Source organism: Crotalus tigris, unplaced genomic scaffold (assembly GCF_016545835.1).
Source record: "Crotalus tigris isolate CLP2741 ecotype Arizona unplaced genomic scaffold, ASM1654583v1 scf7180000017940.1788314, whole genome shotgun sequence".
Lineage (NCBI taxonomy): Eukaryota > Metazoa > Chordata > Lepidosauria > Squamata > Viperidae > Crotalus > Crotalus tigris.
The window spans coordinates 63,376-81,397 of record NW_024096732.1 but is presented as its reverse complement, the minus strand read 5'-3'; the positions used below and the strand labels follow the sequence as shown (position 1 = coordinate 81,397).

General features: G+C 52.3%; 1 protein-coding gene across 18 annotated transcripts in view; it reads left to right on the top strand.

Annotated features, from left to right (window-relative positions):
- RGS3 (regulator of G protein signaling 3) overlaps positions 1-18,022 on the top strand; it is a 33,438-nt gene that overhangs the window by 12,315 nt on the left and 3,101 nt on the right. For 14 of the 18 annotated variants that reach the window (XM_039344889.1, XM_039344879.1, XM_039344881.1 and 11 more), the window contains 12 exons: positions 894-975; positions 1,637-1,742; positions 1,917-2,268; positions 2,675-2,714; positions 4,448-4,632; positions 5,892-5,975; positions 7,498-7,609; positions 8,479-8,522; positions 9,864-9,995; positions 13,537-14,157; positions 16,649-16,716; positions 17,414-17,515. In XM_039344889.1, coding sequence (XP_039200823.1) covers positions 894-975; positions 1,637-1,742; positions 1,917-2,268; positions 2,675-2,714; positions 4,448-4,632; positions 5,892-5,975; positions 7,498-7,609; positions 8,479-8,522; positions 9,864-9,995; positions 13,537-14,157; positions 16,649-16,716; positions 17,414-17,515 — 1,928 coding nt within the window. Of the gene's footprint in view, positions 1-893; positions 976-1,636; positions 1,743-1,916; positions 2,269-2,674; positions 2,715-4,447; positions 4,633-5,891; positions 5,976-7,497; positions 7,610-8,478; positions 8,523-9,863; positions 9,996-10,359; positions 11,036-13,536; positions 14,162-16,648; positions 16,717-17,413; positions 17,516-18,022 lie in introns of those variants that run through there. The other 4 variants (XM_039344893.1, XM_039344895.1, XM_039344896.1 and 1 more) reach the window with 4 other exon arrangements.

The following is an 18,022-nucleotide window of genomic DNA, read 5'->3' as shown; positions in this document are numbered from 1 at the left end:
GGCACAGAATATACTCCTGGGTTGGTTCTGTGGGAAAAGACAAAGGCCTCGGGGTTTGTTCGATGGAGAGTCACCTAGCGTTTCTTCCCTTCCTGCTGGCAATCCGAGCAAACACTGTGATTTTTTTCGTTAAATCAGTTTTACATTCCTTTTTGAAATAGAAGATACCTAGCTACCAATAAAATATGAGTCTAATTCATACAGCTTGAAAATTTAATCTTTAATAATGTTTTTATACCAGTTTGCCTAGAACAAATAAAGATACCTAGGCTCTTAATGATTTCGTGGTCCATTTCCTTTTTTTAAAAAAAATGCTGTTACCTCTGCTGCCTATCATTGTCCTTTGGTAATAGTTTTAAAGAGGGTGTTACGATTTTGTTAGAAGATCAGTGATGTCCTGTGGCCCTAGTATAGTTTTGTTATTTTCAACCCTACTGTGAGATTCAGAAGTAATAATTATTTTAATAATATTGATTTGAGTTTTAAAAAGTTACAGTTAACATTCTTAATAGACATAACATATTGATACGTAAAGGTTTTATGTAAAGTGGGTAAGCATATATTATTTTTGTAGAAAAGATAATATACTTCAGAAAAAACCCACCTAACTAATAATATAAAGTTTCCTTAAAAACAGGAAAAAGTCATGTACTATCCACTAAAATTAAAAAAGGGGGAGCAAAATCCTAAAAAAGGATTTTAAATAGCATTGAAAAAATAGCAATCGTATACCTGAATAAAACTTAGAAAAACAGGGAAAAAAGGAAAAGAAAGATCATTAATAAAAAGGTCAAGCTATTCAAATACTGAAATTTTTATATTTTTGAATTTTCATTGTTATGATTCGCTTTTAATCACTTTTTTAAAGCGTGTAAATCTTTACTTTGTCTCAGATTTCAATCCCACGTGGGAAGAATGGGTTCGGCTTCACCATCTGCTGTGACTCCCCTGTTCGGGTCCAAGCTGTCGATTCTGGTAAGGCTTCATTTGCAGAGGAGGCTGGCTGGCTTCCTTCTGCTCTAATTCCCATCAGTTACTGGTTTGTGTTCGTACAAGATGGCCATCCAGACAACACGTAGATCCGAAACCAGGGGGGCTCCATCCACCTTACCCCGAGACCTGGGAGAAGAGCCAGGTTTTCTGGCCTTCCTGAATACCCTTAAGGTGGAAATCATCCAGTTCTCGGGGGGGGGGGAAGAGCACTATGACAGAAGGCACACTTCCTGGGTCTCGATTGACCAGCCCATTTGGGGACCTGGACCGTGGCTATTCTGTCAGAGCATCCTAGCCCCACAGAAACCAGGAGAGATGGATCACCCCTCAAATAACTGGGCCCATGCCATGCCTGTAACTTATATCAGTGTTTTTGCCTGGGAAAGACAAGATTAAGCTCAAAGGCATTGGGGTGTGTGTGTGTGTGTGTGTGTGTGTCAGAGAGAGAGAGAGGGAGAGATCTCGCCCTCTTGTGTTTCCATAAGGTGTCCAGGCTAATTGCCGGCTTTGGACAGTTGCTGTCCTGCACCTGCCATGGAGAAGGAGGCGATGGGTGCTTGCTCCTCGGGGGGGGGGGCAGATCTCCTTTTCCACGTCTTCTGATCCTGGGAAAAGCCGTTAGCTCCCTCTCCTCTCTTTCCAGGCGGCCCAGCAGATAAAGCTGGCTTGCAGCAACTGGATACGGTCCTTCGGCTCAATCAGCAGCCTGTCGAAGCCTGGAAATGCGTAGAATTGGCTCATGAGATTCGGTGACTATGAATTGTGTGCGGAGAAGGGATGGCAGGGATGAAGGGTCCAAGTCAGGCCGTGGGGTTTGTTTTGTATTGCTGCCCATGCATTTCCCCCTGCTGGCTGCCTTCAAGCAGTCACTTCAGAAAAGAGCGGGGATAGTAGCTCAACCCCCTTGTTGCCTTCGCTTCTAGGAACTGTCCTCAGGAAATCATCCTGCTTGTTTGGCGCATTGTGCCGCAGGTTAAACCCAGCCCGCCAGGGGTCACCCGCCACCCTTCTTGCAAATCCACGTATGATTTGCAGTCTCCGTCCACCTGGCGGGAGAAGAGCAGCACCGGGCGATCACGGCCCCCCGAGCAACGGCAGAGCTGTCATGTCTTGTACGATGGGAACCACGAGTTTGCGCTCAACGGCTGGGAGCGATACACTGAGCTTGGCAAGGCTCCCCAGCAGCACACCATGCCTTCGCCTTCCCGACCTCCTTCCTCCAGTGGTACAGACAAGAATTACATCATCCTTACCCCACTTAATGCAGGGGGCCAGGTATGGGCATTTGGAAAGCGGGAGATTGGTAGTTCACCGGCCACAGCAGTTTTTCTACTCGTGATAGGCCCGTTTCTCTCACACGTTGGCACTTATGGAAAAGAGCGAGAGTTGAAATTCAGCTGACTCTTAAGAGCCATGTTTATCCTTCGAACTGCCTTAGGGGCATCAAAACGAGAACCCCCTCCCTCTAAGGAAAAGCTCAGCAATGAAGAAGACTCTTCCTGGAAAGGCTCAGCCCAGACTGAACGTCTCCAGTGAGATTGCAGGCAGAAAACTAGCGACAGGGGGGAAAAATCTAGCTCAGTCATCTCCCCGACTGGCTGGGCATAGAAGGCAGTCATTCTGTGTCATAAAAGCTGGAACGGCAGAGGGGGTGAAATGGCTCTGTGCTTGTGTCTTCCAGCTTCTGAGGCGAGTCTGCCAGGAGAATAAAGCTGCCAGAGGTGAGTGGCCTTCCGTGTTCCTGCTTGGTCTTTGTGGACCAGCCAGAGGGAGGCAGACAGGGCTGAGCAGAAGCTGGCAAAGTTTGCTCTGGTGTCTTTGTCACGATGGGTGTATGATAGGAAACAGGGTTTTGCACTGAACGCACGAAGCTCACACAATAATTGCAGCTGGTTTATTTCTGTATGAGTAGTGTGTTGTGTTTTTAACTCGTCTTTCTTTTACAACATGGAGAGTAGCACGCGTGGCTCTGTTTCCCCATTCTGTTCTGCTAGCCAGAGAGCGGGCAGGTACTTCGTGAACTGGGCTACTCCCAGGCAGGCTGAACGTACCTGGCGTTACCAGGAAGGGGCCGTCCCGGAGAGGCAGGGCAGCAAGAGACCAAGGCTGGCACGGATTAAGGCTGAATTATGGGCCGTGAGGTGGGCATCTGGATTGTGGCCTCGAGCCCCAGCAGCAGCCTGGAGGAAGAGTCCGGTGGATGGCTCATAAGCGCCGGTCTGCGTTGCTGCAGGAACCTCGGTGGGAAGTGCCTTTGAACCTTGAGCTGTTCTGCCACTGGCCGAGGGAGCCTCTGGGGCAGACCCAGCAGTGGGCAAGGGAGCTCTTCCTGACAGCCACGTTTTCGGCTTGGGATAGAAATGCCCGGCTGTCTGCTCCAGTTCCAAGGCCTAAAGCTCTCCTGCTCCCTTGGCACATTCCAGTGCCTTGACGTGAATTTTCTCTACTGGCAGAGAAGCCAAATGCTTTCATGAACTCGGCCTTTGATCTCAGCTGCCATCTCAGCAGATTGATTGATGGGAAGGAGGTAGAAACATACAACGCTATTCTAGAAGATCTGGGACGAAGATCTGTCCGGTGTGCAGGGTCAATTGGCATGGCATTTCTTGTCCTCCTAGTTGGGACTGGAAACGGCCACTGATTCCTGGCAGGCCAAACAAGCCTTCTCTTGTGGTCCCGTGTCCTGACTGTGGCTGCCGTGTCTTATAGCCTGAAAGAAGCAAAGGGACCAAAGCGATGGTGTTTGCACTCTTGTTCTGTCAAGGCAAGCACGAAAACAGTGAGCAGTGGAAACAGTGCCAGCCGTGCCCTGTGGCTCTGTGGCTTCCCTGGGGCGAGAATGTCTGCGAAGGGAATTCACTACAGCAGGACCGACTCAATGCTTCCATTAGGCATCACTTCCTCTGCCGCAGTCGCTAGGAAAAACCTTGTCCTGCAGCCACGCAAAGGGATAAATAAATTAATACCTCCTTGATAATTGTGCACACAGCTGCTCTGAAATATTTCACAGTCTATTTTGCAGATTTTCCCTCTGCTTAATGGGGTAAGCGATTAAGGAACCGCTGCGTTCTTTATCCTGGAAGCTTCGGTGCTTCTTGGAAACCCTTGCCTCTAGCAGGGCCTACTGAAAACAGATCCACGCCAGCAGACCCGCTTCTGGGGAATGCTGTACGGGAACGCCCCTCCCTCTCAAGGCAGTTGCAACGAGCCAAGGGCCGTCCTGATCCATCAGTTCTTCTCAGTGTTTTATGTATCCAACCTGAAGGAGAAACCTAATGACTCTGTGACGGCTAGGACCAAACTGAACTGATATGGGTTGGGCTTTCAGATGTCTTTTATTTCATAAAATGCCACATAGGATCTGGCTCCATTCGAGTGTGTCCTAACGAGACTGCTAGTCTTGAGAGCACAATTGCCACAGAATTGCTCCCCCTTTTTTGTTCCTGACATCCAGGCAATGTGTGCAAAGGAGAATCTTGTGGGAAGAAATCCCGGCTCATGAAGACGGTGCAGACCATCAAGAGCCACGGAAGCAGCGCCCGGAGCTGCCCTCTGATGGGGTCCCACATCCCACCCTCCAGTTACGGCACATACGTGACACTCGCTCCCAAAGTGCTGGTGTTCCCCATCTTCGTGCAGGTGAGTTTCAGAAGGCTCCGTACCTGGGAAGTTACTCTTCTCTGAGATGGGCATTTCCCTCTGGCCCAGCTGTCCTCGGTCAGGGCTCGCTTGCCTTCAGTCCCCTGTCACCCTTCTAGACCTCTGATTCAGAGTCCAGGTCTCCTACAGGATCTGCTTGCCTGAGGACTGCGAGATGCAAAGAGCCATTTCCTGGGAGCAGCAAGGATCGTGGTACTTCATGTCCCTGGAAAGACAGGGCACAAAGCATTATGGAGGAGGAGGGCCTGGGCAGGGCAGCGCAAGGCAAGCAGTCACGGCCTACCTAGCCAAGTCTTCTCTTTCCTCTAATGCCCTCCCGCGTGCCCCAGGAAACTCACCAGCTGGGCTTTGAAAGCAGGATTCTCGCTGGTTTTTCATTCTCCAGTGGGAACCCTACTTCGTACGTGCTGCGATGCATGCAGCAAAAAAAGTAGTGAATAGACCTAGCCGTGGGGCAGCCTCCAGTAGCTGGTATTCAGTGGCATGCAGACTCTGGATGTACCATGTAATTACCATGGTTAATGCCAGTTGATTGGGCCTTGCCAAAGCAGCAGAGTTTGCACATGGGAGTAGAAACAGCCAGGGAGAGCCAGGTGAGAGTTAAACGCTGAAGAGAAACACCGTGGCAGAAGGTAGCTGAGAAAATTTGATACGCAGAGCAACCTATATTGCTTCTGTGAACGGACGCTGCTCCTGCCTCTTTCAGAAACCTTTGGGAAGAGGCTGGACTCTCTTCCATGCCACAAGAGTCCTGGTCAGTTCAGTTCCATTGTAGCTCTCCCGGGCAGCTTCCCCTTGGAGCTGGGCCCTGAGGGTGGCCTTGGTGGAGCTACGGCAGGGAGAAGAAGGCTGCGTTGGGGTCTCTGGGCAGATGGAGTGCCCTTGCCTCAGACAGAGAAGCCAGTCAGGTATGTAAGCTCTGTGCCTCCCTTCTCCTGCCGCCTTGCCAACGTTTGCTACTCAGCCACACACCAGGATGGTTGAAACCGCTCCTTGCGCTCAATGTGTACTGAATATTTTGTCAAAGAGCAAAACAGTTATAATTCTTTTCATCGTTATTGTGCGACCTGCCGGCTCTCCCCCTCGTTTTGTGTTTGATTTCCTGGACTCTGGACTTTCCATTGGTTATCAGGGGCTTGCAGCTGTGAAGGAAGAGATTGATGGAACCCTCCAGATAGTTTTCCCTTCATCAGAGTCTCTGAATTGTGTGTCTGTGTGTGTTTCTCTTTCTCCATTAGCCTCTGGACCTTTGCAGCCCAGCTCGGACACTGCTTTTATCCGAAGAGCTGCTTCTTCACGAGACTCGAAACAAACCAACTGAGGTGAGCCTCCAGGTGCATCCCAGGAAATGATATTTATTCACCCTGGCGAGGAAGAAGAATCCAACAGTCATGATCTCAGAGGGCAGAAGGTGTTCAGGATTGCTAGGGGAATCCTGTGAGATGTTCACAATTGCTATTCACAAGACTTTTATTCAAAGTTACGAGGTTGAGATGAGGGGAGGCATAGAAACCTTTTAATTTAGCCAAATAATGTATTTAATTTACAGATAAACATGTATTTAAATAAATAACATGCTTTATGCCTGGCTTCCCTTGAGGCCTTTCTTGGCCGTAGAGACTAGGCTGCCCTAACCCTAGCACCCCTCCCCCCCCCCCGTGGCGCTGCCCCTCTGGTCATGCTGCTCCTGCGCTGGGCAGGCCTGGCCTTCCTTTGCAAGCACTGCTGCTGCTGCTGCTGCTACTGCTGGGGAAGGGGAGTTTTCCTTTTGACCGGCTAACTAGTATGTTGAGGTGCTGTTTGCATTGCTGCCTCACTGCATGATTGCGGTGGCAAGGGGTGCCCTGACTCAGCCGGGGCTTGCTGCCCCAGGCGGCCCCCTGCCCACACCTCTCCCTCTGAAGTCAGCTCTTCTTTTTAAGCCGTGTGGGACCTTTGGAGGCATGCATGGATCTGCTCACCAGCTCCCTTTGCCTTAAGGCCGCCGCCAATGGCTGCCTCACCTCCCCATAGATTCTGGTGGGGCTTTTTCTTGGGGAGAAGATCCAAGCGGGCACCCTGTCTCCACCCGCAAACGGGATCAGTGCCAGAAGAGGCTAGAGTGCCACAGAGTCCGACCCCGAGACCTGGGCTGAGGGAACAAGTTCAGATGCCTCAAGGAGGTCTGGCCGCCTGAAGTAACTTTAGGATTTGGAATGGGAACTTTTCTTTTCTCCTCATTTTTAAGAGCCTGCTTGGACACTTTCCCCCTTTTCCCTCTAACAATGGCTTGTCTTTTTTGTCTCGGCTGGTATTGCTGAAACAAAAATGATAGTTCTTTTGCTGCTACTGTAATTCCTGAATTTGGCTGAAACGAGTCTGCACGGTTGTCTAGTGTTATTGTGTTGCAGGTTGTAGGGAAGCTGCTTCCAGAATTTTGCTCAGAATTTTGATAACATCATACTTTGTTTTCGTTAAAAGGAGGGGGCAGTTGGCTGTGCACTGTATGGCGCTCTGCCAGAAATGTCCATTCCCTAAACCATATACTAGTTTCAGTCACATCCTGTCTAGACTTGATTTTTCTTCCCACAGTGATAGTCTTTGAAACTCGGAAGTTTTTGGAGCTCTGCTGCAAGGGGACGTCTAGGCCCACCAGCTCCGAAATGGGATGCAAAGGGGCGACGCCAGAAGCTCCCTGCAGGGGAACGCCAGTCCCCGACAGGACAAGGAGCAAAAGAGATTTGAAATGATGGCTTGTACACTAAACCAAATGTAGTCAATTGCAGAAACAGTTTTTAATTTGCTTCATGGTTCGATTCTTGGTCCTCGTGAGATGCTTTTTCTTTTTCCTTCCGCCTTGTCCAGGTGACCCTCTTCGTTTACTCAGACTTACTGCTCTTCACCCGGGAAGAGGAGCCGGGGCAATGTAGTGTCTTTCGCAACCCGCTTTATCTGAAGGATGTTTGGCTGCAAGAGGGTGAGTCCAGAGCACGTGTGAAAGAAGGACACCCCCACCGAGCCAGCCCGTCCTGGCGCCAGCAGGAAGTGATGGGCCTTTACTGGTTGCAGCATCCCTTCCCTCCCTTCTTTGTCCCAGGAGCTGAAGGGCAGACCAGGCCGCCTCTTCTCCACCCCATCGAATTGTTTCAGTGCTCCTGAACCCCCAGGAGGGGCAGCCGTGGCTGCCTACAAGGCCACATGCCCTGACTTGTCCTCTTCTGAAGGACAGTCCTCTAAGGGGCCACGGCAGGTTCTCTGGTGACGATTCTCAGAGGCCTTCTACCTGCCAAGGGAGGGGAATCTCACGGGATCGGACCTCTCTTTTCTCAACCAGAGGCATAAAGTGCTTAAGGGCCCAGATGCTCCCTGCCTTCCTTTCCCTCAAGGTGGCCGTGCTCAACAGTGATTTTGGCGTCCCTTGTTAATTCATCTCGTCATAGGAACCGACTGCTGTCTGTGGGACTAATGAGCCAGGGGGAGTGGGATGGGAGAGCGCTTTGTTTAAGACCACCTGGCCAGACGAGGAGTTTCTGTCAAGTAGTTTATGTGTCTCACGTCCCTCTGATCAATAGAGGAGTGTTTTTATCCAAGAGCTGGTCCTGGGTGCGTCTCTGGCCAGCAAGCGCCGGGATCGCTGGGCTAGGGCGGCTCAGCAGACTCACCACTTGCCTAGAGCGGCTTTGGGGGCTCCTGTCTGGAGCTTCTTAAGTTCAGAAACACCGTGTTTGCCCGCTTTTCCTTTGCTATGGAAGCAACTGCAGCATTCTGAGCACTTGCTCAAAAAATATTTTCCATTTGTCAAGTCAGAGAAGCTTAAATGACCCCTTTAATCTACTTTTCTTGCAGATTCCTCTGAAGATCTGAAATTCTGCATTCTTTATCTGGCAGAGGTGAGTGTTACCTGCAAATTAGCTTCCAGCTGCAATTAATGCATCCGTCAGCCTCTTCCTGTAGCTGGCAGAATAAATAGGACTAGAAATCACTCAATCAGGAGAGTCACAGAGCTGTGGCCGACTGAATTCTACCCGGAAGAAAGCCTCTCAAAACATTGCAGCAGTAAATAAGGAAGAGAGTTTTTTGGGCCGTTGCCCTTGTGGCGCTTGTAGTTAGCGCCAGTGAGGCAATAAGCTTCTTTCCTTGAAGACATCAGCTTAGGGCTCTGAATATGAATAACACGGTTCAAGTAAAGGGGGGGGGGGAAATGGAGCAGTCACATTCCTGGGTTGAGCCAAAATCTTCACGTTGAAACTCTGAAGCCCTGATTCAAGATCACACAACTCACAACTCGTTACTACTTCCCCTCTACTAGACTAGATGATCAGAGGCAACCTGCAGGCCAGGTTTATCCTAGCCCTTGTTCCAGAATATCTCTGGGATTGGTGGATGAACATTGTGAGACATTTGAGTAAAAGGTGTCCTTTGTGTGTGAAGGGGGGGGGGGGAGAAGGAGAGGGAAGGAGAAGGCACCACTTGCAAAGCATTGTCTCCGCTTTGCCAGCAGTCAATCTGCAGAGCTTTGCTCCTGGCGGGCCTAATTGAATTGATGCAAGCCCTTAATTCCATTATCCAAGGTGGGGGGGGGGTGGGGAAGGGCTCCGGGACAGGCGTTTGGATTGCCTGTGATGGGGAGCGCTTGGGAAGCTCTCCACCAGCCTCTTGGGGACAGTTAAATGCTGTATTATCTGCATCTGTAGCTTTGTTGGGCTTATCTGTAGGTTCCACAAACCTGTATCCATTTCTTTAAATCATCCCTTTTAATTGCTCCAAGCTAGGAAGGTGCTGAGGCTACAGGCTACTAATAACACACACGTGTGCACCGGAGGGTGTGCGGTGTCTGTTTCTCAATTGGAGTCCTTTTGGAGGGGAGCTGTACCCCTTGCTCAGGGCTGCCCTCCGTGGCTTCCATCACAGATACAGGAGAGGGGATCTGCGTTGGCAACTCTGCCGCCACCTCTGGAAGGGTAAGGAGGACCCTGGCTCTGCAAAGGACAGGCAGACTAACAGGCTTGACTAAAAGCCCACCGTGACTCTTTCCTGGTATTCAGCAAAAGAAGTTGTGCATGCAGCTAGTTTTGTTGTAAAGGGCGCCTTACAGCTGGTATCCCAGGCGGGCAGCCAACCCAGAGAGAAAAGCTGCCGCTGAGGAAGCCCAGCCCGTGGATCCAGGCTATGCTGGAAGGTGGGCCTTCCTCTCCTAGACCTCTCCCGGCCTCTGTGCCCCTGTGTGCTAGGAGCTGGAGTGTGTGCTCAGCCTGCAGGCTCGCTCCCACGAGCAGAAGACCAGGGTGTGCTGGTGTCTGATGGATAACATCGTGAAGCAGCAGCCAAGAACGACTCCGACAGCCCCTCCGGCAGAAAGCAAGGTAAGAAGGGGCAGCGAGAGGAAGGGCTGCAGTCAGTTAGTGCAGGGGGTCCTTGCTCAGCTGGTCAGGGAGGACCCTCCTCAGCGCATGAACCACGTGGCCCATTAGGGACCACAAGAAGAGCCCTGCTCTGGTCCGGGCCAAGTCAGGATCGGCAGCCCCCTCCCTCCCTGTCCTTCCCGGCAGAGCGTCCATCTGCAAGGCCTCCCAGCTGGCTTTGGCTCTTGTGCTGCCGGACTCTGTGGAGGTTTCTTCACCAGGGCTGCCTCGCCGTCTCCTTGGCAAGTTCCAGATGCTGCCACGGCCACCGGCCAGGCAGGGACTCGCCCTATTCGGGATGTTCAGCACAGAGAGTAGAAGCGACAAGGCCTCCTCACCGACTCCCTCTCGGCCTGCGGAGCTTTCGATCCAGGGCCACAAAGCCTGGCTGTGCAAGAGAGATGGCGCCTCTGGCTTGTTTTCCTGTTGCGGCCTCAGGGTCACTGGGCCCTTGCCTGGCCTCTGAGGGGGGTGGGAGTGGCAGAGAGGAGCCAAAGTGCATATTGGGGCCTTGGGCAACATGCAGACTTTGTTTCCTTGTGCCTGGCTGATGCTGAAGGCTCCCCTTTGTTCCCAGGAAGGGTGGGAGCGAGCAGTGCCTGCCTCTGTCCAGCCGATGTTAATTCTGCCTCCGGTGTTTTAGGAGAATAATCGGAATTGGCTGCTTTTTGGCAGAGTTCCTGGCTGCACTTAATCCAATGACGATGTGACTCGTCAATAAAATCCTCGGCAGGCGCCCACACAAGAGGGCCGGCAGAGCTGGTGAGCAGCAGCCAGAGCCACCTCTCTGGAAGGCGGCCCCTATTTGGGGGAGCCCTCCCCTCTGCCTGGGCCTTCTAGGTAGCGGCTGCCTCCTGTCCTGCGTTCCTGCTCGCCCTGGATGAGACTAATCTGGGGAATCTCGAGAGTGGCTGCGCCCCTCCCCAAAGGCTGGGCTCGGGGTGCCCCTTTCTTCCCCTGCCCCGTGAATTGGAAGGGGCTGCAGGACATCTCTTGCAGAGGTAGGCGATAAACACCCAGGCTTCTTAGATGTTTCATATTGTGTAGATGTTGCATTGTGATTAGGGATTGCTTCTCTTTCTTATAGGTTTGTACTATGCCCCCCCACCCCACCCCGCCATTCTGAAGACATTAAACAGTGTTGCAGATCCCTACTAAGGCTAAAGGGGGGGGGGCTGTGTTTTGTACTTAGTTTTGGGCAAGAATATTTAGTGGTTGTGAGGAGAAAACAAGGTATGTGTGAGTCCTCTCTGAAGTCACACTTTGTGGAAGGAGGACAGGGGGCTTAGCCCATGTGCCATGACACTAAATGAGCAGGGTAGGTTTTTGTGGGTTTCGCCCTTCCTTGGGCATGAAACTGCTCCTGGCACCAAAATAAATGAAAAGCAACTTTTTCAGCTTGCTTGATCTACATGCTAGGAAAGATAATTTATCTGCGCAGACAATGGCTGAAGGCAACGGGAGCAGGGCTGGCGACCCAAGCAGGCCCCGGGGGATGTCAAAGGGGGGGCCATCTCAGGAAGGTGGTGGGGAGCAGGTGGCCAAGGGACTGGTGGCAGCTGGAGGAGGAGGAGGATGGGATGGCTTAAGGGGGGGGGGCAGGAACATGGAAAGGTTTTGTTCTGCCAGTAGGTTAGCTGGGGCAGGTGACTTCAGCCCTGACTCCTCTCTCCCCCCCACCCCCACACACCATGAAGGTGAGCTTCCACAGCTGAGGCAGACATGGGGCTTTTCGGTTGTGCTGTCCTTGTGTAACCTCTGGAGGAGGTAGGAGCACATCTGGCCACACACCAAATGCCCCCCCCCCCTTCATCATTACAGTAAGCATTCGAAGGCCAAACCCAAGCAAGAGAACTTGGCTTTACTTTTCCTTAATTTGGCTTAGGGCTGTAGGGGCAATTTTTGTCTCTTAAAACTTTGATCTGGTTGATCACCCCATTAAGTTCACTTCCCTCTTTGCTAGAAACGCTGAAGATGCTCTGTGTCGTGGCTGTGCTGGACCAGAGTTCAGCTTTCTGGCCTGAAAACCCGTGGATGGGAGTCCTTTATCCAAACCAAGAGTTCTAGAAGATATTTACATATTTACCACCAGCATTAGTCATTGGTGGCCATTGCTACATTTCTGGGGATAATGGAAGCATAAATTTGGACTCTTGGATTTCTCAGATTTTATTCTCTTTCCTCGTCTCTCCTGTAAAGCAGGCAAATTTTAACTCCACGTGTCCTGATAAATTGGGGAGAATATGAAGTGTTTAAAATCCACCTCCTGTGGCATCTGCCTTCTCCAAAGGCCAACCCGATCAGTCACTGTTCCATTGCCTGCCTGGCTCAGCTCAGTGGAAAAACGGGATGTGTTGTGTGTGATCCCATGATGTGGCACAAGGCCTGCTTGAGCAACAGGGTGTTTACATCCCTCTCCTATGTCTCCTGCCCCCCCCCCCAAGGAATATCTTTTGTAATTTGCTCCCGCTGAGCAAAGGAGACAGGTTGGAACCTGACCAGCTCTGTTTGTTTCCTGAACTAAAGCCTTATTTACATCCGGACTTCAGTTGTCCAATTAAGCATTTCGGCTAGTCTGGGACAGGGAGCGCTAGCAGACTGTCAGATCAGGTGTGGGTAAATACCTGGGCAGCAGATCTCAATTAGCTTTGGGCCCCTGAAAGTCAGATAGCTCATTTGGACAAGGACGTGTGCGTCAAGGGGTTTGTAGAGAAATTAGTGGGGCTTAGGTAATCACTCCCTCACATGGCGTTACCTGCAAACCGCTCACCCAGAAATAGCAGCCGGAAGCAACTACGATCTGTTGCAAGCTGGTCACTCACCACCCTGAGGTTGCTGAAGCCAGGCATCCCAGCATCTACGCCAGGGATTTAAGACCAACCCTTAATCTCTTCGAAGGAACTTTGATAGGAACTTTCCTATCCCAGCTTCTTTGCCAGTGGTTTCTAGGTTTCTTATGGGGCAATTGATCAGAAAGTGGAGGGGGGAGCTTCTTCCTGATGGGCTTTTGATAGTGATTTTCAGAATATAATTTGGAAGTGGGAGGGTCTTTCACACACAATTTAGGAGCAAGTACTACATCAGAAGATCATTGCTTGTGGTCAGAACAGATACTAGTGGCCTCAGTCTGAGTAACCCCCTAGGTGGAAAGTGTAATATATGCTGGCCTATATGCTAGTTCATGTTAATGCTCTGTGCCACACTACTGTGGTTCCAAAATATAGGACCGGTGGGGGGAGCGTTTTATGCAGAGACTGGGATGGGAGGTGAGCGCATCTGAAGAAGTAACCTTTGTGGTTTCAACAACTGTGTCCTTTATTTGAAGGAAATGCACCTGATGTATTTGAGAAAGGCCATCCACATGTGTCCTTAAGCGCTGTGGCTGTTCAGAGACATCAGACTCTGCTTGAAGTTTCCAGGATGACTGAGGACGCTGGAAACTTTTTATCCCATCTCCAACCCTGCAGTGGGCCCATTTCCCTTCCTCTTTGTTTCCCCCCAGATGCTTGAGCCAGGAGCTGAGAAATTAGGGGCAGTGCCATCTGTGGGGCAGGATGACAGCCGCCGCCTTGCCTGTCCTGGGAGAGACAGCTCCATAGAGGGGGTGACAGATGAAGCTGTGGCAGACGTCCAGGGCATCGGGATGGAACAGGGGAAGCAGACCTGCCACCTTGAGCGGAAGGAAGAGGAAGCGCTCGGCAGTGGCTCTGCGGCCTTTGCAATCCCACAGTTGCAGGTGGACGGGGCATTTAGCCAAGACCTGACCTGCCTCACCAGCCTCAAGCTCAGCGGTCCAGGGGAATTGGCGGAAGAGGAGGAAGAGGACAGCGGTGAGGCCCGTCTGGCCAGGGGCGATCGAAAACGCTGCAGCTTGTTCGAACCGTCAGTGTGCAGCCTGAGTGTGCAGAACTCTCTGCGGCGTCGGACTCACAGCGAAGGCAGCCTGCTTGAGGAGCCCCGAGCGGGCCACTGCTTCACCTCTGACACCAGCCTGAATTACACCGAGATGCAAGGATCCACCCCCAGCTGGACGCTGCCATCTCCGCAGAGCCTCAAGAAACACCTTACGAAGAACGGGGGCTCCATCCACCAACTCACTCTGCTCTTCGTTGGGAATCGGAAGGTAGGTGAGCCTGTGTGTGTGTGTGTGTAAGAATGGGGGCCCTGGAGAGCACTTTTGGAGCAGTTGTGCCAGAAAAAGTCAGAGGAAGTTCAGGGCAGGAATTATCTGGAAAGTGGATCCCATGCCACAGTCTCTGCTGCCTGCTGGGTCTGCCAGGGCCTTGCGCAGCGCATCCTTTCCGGGATCCAGGTCTCAGAGGGCAAGGCTGGATGCGGCCTTTCGACTCCAAGCGAGTTTATTTAGAGAGCTGGTTTGAAAAATATATTCCTAGTCTTCTGAGTGGTGATGCCAGATTTGCTGGCCCTTCTGAGCTGGAGGTCCTTTTCCATAGGAGATGCAGCCTTCTTTCCTTGCTCCTAGTGAAAGGCTATAGAATTTTAGATCCACTATGTTGCATTCCATGTGTGTTTTCCAGATAGTGCGAATACAGCAGCGCCCCCCTTGGCTAAAGACACAGCCGGCCCCTCTGGCTCTCGTAGGGCAGGGAGGGCAGCCGTTCATCTCTCTGCATGATGCAGTGGATGCATCTGCATGAAACCCGGCCTTGGCCCCCAGCTTCTCTGTATCTAACCCAATGGTGCCTCTGACCTCCAGGGCAGGCAGGAGGCTGGGCAGGAGCTTGGAGATAGAATTCACTTCCTGTTCCTCTCCACGGAACCGGTCCCTGGTGCCGAAAAGGTTGGGGACCTGTGCTCTAGGATATCGGATGTGGCCTGAATGTTGCGTTTTCAGTTGGACAACTTTTTGTTGTTGTTCACATATTTAGAGCACAAATGGCCCGGGGAACCTGTTTGGTGCCAGGTTATGCTTTTCAGTGTCCTTACAGGACCTTCACAGCTGATGCCACAACATTGTGCCGGGCGCCATGGGAAGAGAAGCAGGCATTTGCAAGCCCAGAATGCTGGCCAGAGTCTGGTCTGGCTAATTGTAGGTTTGTGGGACAGGCTCAGAAGCAGCAGGGCAGATTCTTATGGCATCTTCGGAAAGCAAGCTCCATGGTTGACCGGGTCCAGGTGGGCATGATCAGGGCTTGACTGGGACTGCCAGGATAACCCACCACCAGCACAGCCGTTTCCCTCTGCAGCCAGCTGCCTCGTGGGGGGGGGGGCTCCGAGATGCTGGCGGCTGAGCACTTTGAACGCAAGATAAATGGGCAGCTTCTGTTTTCAGCCTGGCCATGTCCTTGCTAAGAGCAGCTGCTGTGAAAATAAGGGTAGGGGAGCAGCAGGACCCGAAGTCTCTGTGATGCAGCAGTGTGCGGGACTCTGGAGGAAGGGACGGCCCCTTTGCAAAACTCCTGGCCTGCCTGGCTGCTGGCTCTTCCCCCCCCTCCCCCCCTCTGTGAGCGAGGGAGGCCTTCCTTGGTGTCCATCTTCCTCACCCCTGGTTTGCACACACAATGTGTGCTGGCTGCCCCCTAGGGGATGTGCCTGAAATGACTGGCCATTCCAAAGAGATGCAGGGAAGGGGCTTTTTCTAAGAATGATTGTTGGGCCTTTCATGTCTCCAGCAGGGTTTGCTCTGAAATGCCCAGAGATGCTTGCTTGGCTTCCGGAGGGGGGTTCAGCAGCCATGTGTGGCGGCTCCCTGCCAAAGCAGAAGAGAATTGGCAGCCTTTTCCAAAGCGGGGAGAGGCGGAGAGGCAGGGACAGAGAGGAAGAGCAGCGCTTCCAGTGGGGCCTTTCCCATTACCTACTGTATGGCAGGCAGGTCCCTGGCATTAGGCTCTGGGCCTTTTCCTTAACTGGATTGGTCAGAGGCTCAGTGTCGAAAGAGGAAGGAAACTGCCCGGTCCCTCTTCACAAGGACCCCGGTCCTGCTAGCTTACATTCAGCAGGGAAGCCAGCCCACTTCCCCAGAGCCGAGGCCCACTTCCAGTCCTCTTCCTCTCACCCACCCTCAGATGGGTTGTGAGCAGAATCATCCCACGGGCCGAGCAGAATGGTCTGCCTTCCACGGTGGCTGTCTGCTGCTGGAAGAGGCCAGCCCTGGCCAGTTCCTGCTTGGGAGTGGAGAACCCCCCCTCTCAACAATGAGAGGAAACGTGCTTGAGCCCATCTGGCGCACCCAAAAGGCCCAGGAATGTCCTGGCCAGGCGGAAAGAGCGCTGGGCCTGATAAGACCCGGAAGCCTCGGAGAGCTGGGCTGGTGGCGCTTGACCAAGACGCGGTTTCCCACGGTTTGCCCGGGTTCCGGGTGGCAGGGGAGACCCAGCAAAGAGATTCCCAAGCAAGTTCCTCTGTGCGCAGTTCGGTCCGGCAAATAAGCGCTGCTCTTGAAGGATGGTCCGTTGGTTTGTTTTACAGTGTTTGTAAGCTGCCCCAATCCGTTCCGACTCTTGGCAGTGAACAGTAAAGGAAGAATAAGCCAAAGAGAGCAGTAACCAAATGATTGAAAATAGTTAACTCCTTCCTGTCTCCCTCAGTTGAATTTACCTAGTTTCTATTCCCCCCCCCCGTCCCTCTTCCCATTGCGGTGATGGTGGCGACAGCAACAGCAGGTGCTGGACTCTGAAGGAGTTTGTGACTCAGGAGCAGCCCACAAGATGAACAAGGCAATGTAAGTGTGGCTGTGCTTTGGCCAAGGTGTGGGTCCTTTTCCTAAATAGCCTGAGTGGGTGGAGGCATCTCTCTCGACCATCCGTTTTTGGGGCTCGGAACACGAGGCTGTGAATCGGAAGCCAGTTTCCATTTGTTCAGACTCCCGTTAATGCTGCAGGGGCTGGTTGCCTCTGGAGAGAGAGTTTCTCCACCCCTGAAGGAAAAGCAGTCGGTGGAGGTTCGGAAATCCACCGCTTACGTGACAGGGCCCATGCTGTCTGTCTTCCGTACCCTCCCTGCCCCCTAGTCCGTCTAGAGGGATGTAGGGTTCATCCCTCCTCTTCCTAGGCATACCTCCAAGCCCTCCTGGCACAGCGTCTCATCGCTGGCCTGCAAGCAAGGGGCAGAATTTGGTATTTATCTGAGCTGATGTTAACCCACGTTCTTCTAGCACAAGCTTTGCTGGGTGCGTGATTGGTGGCAATGGAGGCAATGCACCCAAATGGTTTGAGACACACTTTCTGGAGGCCACAGCTCCCACGACTGTGAGCCAGTGAGTGTGTGTGTGTGTGTTGCCTCTGCTTTGACTGGCTGCGTTCAGAAGGGCTGTGACCGCTGCGGCATTGGAAGAGAGGCGCTGCCCCGGCAGGTCTTCTCCAGCCCTCCACGGCTGGGCTTGGGTACTCACCCGCCCTCCTGGCTTCCTCGCCTTGCAGGGCCAAAGACGTCAAGAACCGACTGGGGCTCTTTCGGAAGCGGCATGAAGCCCTGGGCGGCCAGCCTGAGAACAAGGCCGACAAAGGGATGAAGCCTGTGCGGTAAGGAGGGGCGGCGGCGCTGACAAGGTCTGAGACTGAGATGATTTGGGAGACTTGGAAGTTTGTGGTAAGGAAGCAATCCCTGAAGACAGAAACTTCCTTTGTCTAGGGGAAAACCTGACTGAGGTGTGGATGAGCTTGCCAGCCTCAGTTGTGTCTATGTCACACTGGCTGCCAGTGGGAAAGACGGGGCGGGGGGGCACCTTTTGACCAATAAGCCATAAGCCCAGCCAAAGCCTGTTCTGGGATCGCTTGACTGGAGACCACACACGTTCAGGACCCTGTGGGTGAAGTGGTGGGCAGAGGTGGTGGAAGCCACGAAGGCAGCAAGGACAGAAATGAATGGGGGGGGGGAACGGGATTGTGGTAAACTGTATTTGGCTCTGATTCCAGTGTTTTGTTTTTTTTATCTTGTCCCTTTGGACTACTATTTCTTACTCCTTTGTTCTCTGCATAATGTCACTAAACTGCAGAAGAGTAGGATAGGCAGGTTAAATAAAGTACCTA